The following is a 6,000-nucleotide window of genomic DNA, read 5'->3' as shown; positions in this document are numbered from 1 at the left end:
GACATGTGTGCGCATATGGCGCACATACATGCCCTAAGGGCATGTATGAGCGTCACATGGCACCTTTACAAATGCCATAAAGTGCATTTGTAAAAGAAATCGCAAATTACCACCAACTACAAGTTGGTGGTAATTTGCGATTCCTTAAGGGCATTTTGGATTTCTTTTTTGCTTCATACATTGCATTTAAGGAATCCTAATATTTGCGATTCTTTAAATGCAATCGCAAAATAAGGAATGGCAAATTTTGCGATTCCTTATTTTGCACCCAAATTCTTGCAAACCCATTTGGCCTTGATACATATGGCCCTTGATCTTTACTCAGGGATGTATTGGAAAATTCAAACAAAGTGCTTCAATTATACTTAGAATTTCTCAGAGTCAGTTCATGGGCAGCAGAGGCCACAGCTTGGAAACAGAGGCAACCACAGCTTGTTTTTTTCAGAGCTGTACTGTTTGAAGTTCATGCACGAACTCAGAAAATTCTGATTACGGGTTACGCACTTTAGATTGCGCAGTTGCCTAAAAACAGGAGCGCAGCTGTACTACACGCGAACGCATCAGTTAAGGATACAGCGCCATAACTTTGATCTTGGATCATCCATTACAGATGACTCTGAATTGTAGGTTCTCAATGTTATGCTTTTTCTCATCCTCTTTTACCTTATAGGGTATTTACATCTCATAGTTGTTCCACAAGACGAGGGATACAAAGTCCAACAAGACTGAGAGATGGCGCATCTCCACTTTCTTGGTGTCCTGCTTCTCCTGCCCCATGGTGAGTGTTTTAATAAGGCTATATTAGTTCTATAAATAATCATCAGTCATTGCTTACAATACCATAATACTAAAAATATCTACTGTCTGTGCTACTTCACAAACAGGTCCCTCCTACTGCCTGTGCCCCATTACATACTGGTCCAACCGAGAAGGGCGCGTATCAAAGTGTGCCAGACAGAAGATAAGCCATTCAGTGGTCTTGTTACTTCTGCAATTGAGGCAGGGCCTTTAGTTTGTTTGAGGATTAGTGGGTAGGGGGACCTCCTGCTGTGAGTTTATGGGTTTTTGGAATGGACGTTAGCACCCCAAGGAACAAGGAAGGGGGTGATGGTGAGCTGAAATGTTCTAAGGGGAGCTCCCTGACTAGGGGTTAAGACGTGTTCAGTGCAAAAGCAGTGTCTTTTATTATCAATTTCCTGGAACACACATTTCTGATACAAACCGCTAAATAAAAACAACAGATACAGCGGAAAACCTAACATGCACACTTTAGATCAAACACTCTTAATCTGAAAGACTCGGTGCATGACAATATCAACTTCACCCTCCTTTGAAAAATATAATCAATCCATTTATTGATTTATAAAGTGCATAGTGCCAAAGCGCAACATGATCAAAAAGTGACTCCGACATGTTTCGGCCAACTCCCCGCTCTTCCATAGGGACAAGATATGTTTCAACCAAGAGCTCTGATTTCTAAGTCTGGATGAACATCCTTAGTTATCACAATAACCTCATTTTAAAAATTCTTCAGAATGTAAAATACAAAGTAAAGAGAGCGGATTTAGCATCAGCTACCTCAGCTATACCCTTTCATGTGCTTTAAATGATTCATCGTTGCTTGGGTGTGTTGAATATCGAAGTCTGGACTTAATGAGGATGGTTACATTGTTTCTTTTTGTTCCTGCTAGGTTTTTGTAGTGTGACCATCAAGTAATATTTTTCTTACACTGGAGATTTGAAATGTACATGAAACACAACAACATTTTAATTGCTGTTCCTTTTATTTAGAAATATATTAATGTAGTGATGCCTTAGCCCCCCCCCCCACACACAAGTAAAGCATAGTACTATTTAGTAGTCATCCTAGTGTATCATTTCACTTTTACTTAATTTCATAATAATAAGTTGGATATATGTTTTTACGTTTACACAGTAAAGAGATTTGCACACATAGGCAATCTTAGAAATGCTTTGAAAACACAACACTGTCTGTATGTCATTAGTAAGTGTTTTGCACATCTTTGATCTCTTTGAAAACTTCATAGCTTCTTTTTCTGACTCCTATTCCTACTTCTCTCCTTTGAGGATATAGCTTAACTCTGTTAATGCAGTTTGATCGATATAGTTTTAGCCCAACATGCTGCTTCATTAAGAAATTTTCTTTCAAGAACATGGTAGGAGAAACACAGAAAGATGTTCAACTATTACCAAACACACTTCCCTGAACAAAAAAGCCGGACCTATTGTCTTTCTCAATGTTAGTTGAAGTTGCCAACAAAAGTATATACATTCAATGCATGCAAAGATGGCCTGTCTCAAGGGGGAGACTCATGAGCTATCACAAGTCAGCAATGTAGCTACCATTGGTGCAACAGGTGCAAGAGCACTGGGGCCAGGAGTCCTGAGGGGCTCATTCAACTCTGAACATTGCTATATTTTACTACTCCAAAAAGTGACCATTTTCCTTCCTTACATCAGGGCCCATGGCATCCTTGCTTCACTACTGTCACAAGTGTCTTAAAATATAGTAAAACGGATGCACATATTCAGTGTGCCTTCCCTAAATGCACATCATGTCTGAAGGACTGGTGATATGAATTTAGTCATTCTTCAATATACTGCTTTTTACTGTATTTCATGTTTATTTCCGCAAAAAAGAATCCTAATCAATAAAAAACTACAGTTACAGCATTCGTTAAGTCTATCATATACACTTTAAACCAGTGGTCAGATGAGAGCGGTGAGGGGGGGAGTCGACAGATGATGGGATGGGTAAAATGAAATTTAAAAAAATTAATAAAACCACTTACCTTGTGCTCACCGCATCGCCGATTCAGTGATATGGTGAGCGCGGTGTGTTACCGTTACAACGGAACTTTTACAACGTAATGCTGTTACAACGCAGCTATTACATCGTAAATACCATTACAATGCATGCCATTACAACGCATGGCATTACATAGCAGATGGTATTACAACGCATACCATTACATCGTAAGTATTGGTAAGTATTTAATTTTTTTTTTATTTTATTTAATATGTTATTATTGATTTAATTATTATTAATTATAAAAAAATATTTATTTCGTTTTTAAATATTATAAATTAAATATATTAATTTAAGTATTTTTTAAAATAAGTATGAGTATAGGAGTATATGTTTTGGGGTACTGATGTATATGTTTTGGGGTGTTTGGGTATTTTTAGGTTTTAGGGCAGTGTTTGGGTTTTGGGGTACAGGGGTGTTTTTAGGTTTTAGGGCAGGGTTTGGGTTTTGGGGTACAGGGGTGTTTTTAGGTTTTAGGGTAGGGTTTGGGTTTTGGGGTACAGGGGTGTTTTTAGGTTTTAGGGCAGGGTTTGGGTTTTGGGGTACAGGGGTGTTTTTAGGTTTTAGGGTAGGGTTTGGGTTTTGGGGTACAGGGGTGTTTTTAGGTTTTAGGGCAGGGTTTGGGTTTTGGGGTACAGGGGTGTTTTTAGGTTTTAGGGCAGGGTTTGGGTTTTGGGGTACAGGGGTGTTTTTAGGTTTTAGGGCAGGGTTTGGGTTTTGGGGTACAGGGGTGTTTTTAGGTTTTAGGGCAGGGTTTGGGTTTTGGGGTACAGGGGTGTTTTTAGGTTTTAGGGCAGTGTTTGGGTTTTGGGGTACAGGGGTGTTTTTAGGTTTTAGGGTAGGGTTTGGGTTTTGGGGTACAGGGGTGTTTTTAGGTTTTAGGGTAGGGTTTGGGTTTTGGGGTACAGGGGTGTTTTTAGGTTTTAGGGTAGGGTTTGGGTTTTGGGGTACAGGGGTGTTTTTAGGTTTTAGGGTAGTGTTTGGGTTTTGGGGTACAGGGGTGTTTTTAGGTTTTAGGGCAGGGTTTGGGTTTTGGGGTACAGGGGTGTTTTTAGGTTTTAGGGCAGGGTTTGGGTTTTGGGGTACAGGGGTGTTTTTAGGTTTTAGGGTAGGGTTTGTGTTTTGGGGTACAGGGGTGTTTTAGGTTTTAGGGCAGGGTTTGGGTTTTGGGGTACAGGGGTGTTTTTAGGTTTTAGGGCAGGGTTTGGGTTTTGGGGTACAGGGGTGTTTTTAGGTTTTAGGGCAGTGTTTGGGTTTTGGGGTACAGGGGTGTTTTTAGGTTTTAGGGCAGTGTATGGGTTTTGGGGTACAGGGGTATTACGACTTTATATAAATTAAATTAATTAAATTAATTTTATTTAATTTTATTAAATTAATAACAATATTTACAATTATTAATTTAATTGTATTAAAAAACGATTACAATTAAATTATATTATTTAAAAATGTTTAATTAATTAAATTCTTTTAATTTTATTAAATATAATTATATTATGTATTATTTATAACTTAATTAAATTATAATTATATTTATTGTAATTAATTGCATTATATTATTTTCTATTTATAAATGTTTTATATATCATTAATTATACTATTTTAAATATATTAAATTAATATATTATTAATTTAATTGTATTAATAAACGATTATTATTAAATTATATTATTTAAAAATGTTTAATTAATTAAAAACTTTTAATTTTATTAATTATAATTATATTATGTATTATTTATAACTTAATTAAATTATAATTATATTTATTGTAATTAATTACATTATATTATTTTCTATTTATAAATTTTTTTTATATCATTAATTATATTATTTTAAATTACTATAATTAAATTAATTACTGTTTTAAAAATGTTATATTATTTTTATTATTTTAATTTAATTTAATTAACTTTATTACATTTTTTAAAAAAAAGATATACTTACCAATACTTACGATGTAATGGTATGCGTTGTAATACCATCTGCAATGTAATGCCATGCGTTGTAATGGCATGCATTGTAATGGTATTTGCGATGTAAAAACCGCGTTGTAACGGAACGCGTTGTAAAACATCGCGTTGTACTGACACCAATCCGGTGAGCGCAAGGTAAGTAGTTTTATTACTATTTCATTAAATTTTCCCTATCTCATCGTCTGTCGACTTTCCCCACCCTGCCTTGCCTCACCGCTCTTACCTGTGCCTACTGCCACTGCTTATAACACCATCTCCGAAAATCCAATATCCAATAACTTTATCATGTTCTATATTAAGGGCTATATCAGTGGGAACGGTTTAACCGTTTCTCTAGCACACGGATCCCAGTGCAAATCTCCAGATATTAATTTTGAAGGGCCTCTGACTATGATCCAGTTTGACTGTGGATTTAACCTGTGTTACGGACTTATTATTGCCTAATAGAGGCCTACGTTCATCAATCTTATAAATAGTGCACTCTTTACATATTTAGCTGATCTACCCAAATGATGTGCCTCTTAAGCCGTAAAAATGCTTAAGTATGGAGATATTGAGCCTCGGTGAACTGAGCAGATTTTCAATAAAAATGAAAGTTAAAAAAAAAGTATGGATATGGTGATCCATTTTAGAACTCTAGTCAATAGAAAACCTGGTGTCATTTGGGCAATGGAGCTGTAATTCACCCCCTACGACCATTTTTCACCACACTTTGAATTGGTAAATAGAAGTGAAAACTTGATGACATCATCTGTGTGGGACATGAAGGCAGGCTGTCTATGTATATGTTTCTGTGGTAATTCGAGTAACAAGAGTCTACCTCCTTCTTTGCAGCCTGCGTACCTCAATCAGTCTCCAATCGCATCGTGGGGGGACAGGACGCCCAAGCCCAAAGCTGGCCCTGGCAGGCCAGCATTGGGTCGCCAGGATACCATAACTACGGAGGGACCCTGATTTCAGATCGCTGGGTGGTGTCAGCAGCGCACTGCTTCCCAAAGTAAGTTGATTTATTCATCAAGAATCACTTTTCTGCAAAGTCGACAACCTTAAGTGCTGCTTTTGTGGCAGAACTGTCGCTAGATGCTCTAGACTTCCACTTTCAAGATGGAGTAACAGCAATACATGACTTCAAAATGTTGTGCCACTTACTTCGAGACCCTTTCTGTCTTGCAATATTTTATCAATCCTAGTGAAAGCAAT

General features: G+C 37.0%; 1 protein-coding gene across 1 annotated transcript in view; it reads left to right on the top strand.

Moving 5' to 3' along the window:
- The first annotated feature begins 673 nt into the window (after positions 1-673).
- LOC147703591 (uncharacterized) overlaps positions 674-6,000 on the top strand; it is a 265,386-nt gene continuing 260,059 nt past the window's right edge. Inside the window, exons 1-2 of the mRNA XM_086931935.1 lie at positions 674-778; positions 5,635-5,797. Of these exons, the coding sequence (XP_086788061.1) occupies positions 733-778; positions 5,635-5,797 (209 nt within the window). The 5' untranslated portion in view covers positions 674-732. The remainder of the gene's footprint in view (positions 779-5,634; positions 5,798-6,000) is intronic.

The sequence above is a fragment of the Lissotriton vulgaris genome, chromosome 7 (assembly GCF_964263255.1).
Source record: "Lissotriton vulgaris chromosome 7, aLisVul1.2, whole genome shotgun sequence".
In the NCBI taxonomy this organism is placed as follows: domain Eukaryota; kingdom Metazoa; phylum Chordata; class Amphibia; order Caudata; family Salamandridae; genus Lissotriton; species Lissotriton vulgaris.
Note: the sequence above shows the minus strand (reverse complement) of the source record. Positions and strands in the feature narration are given on the sequence as shown.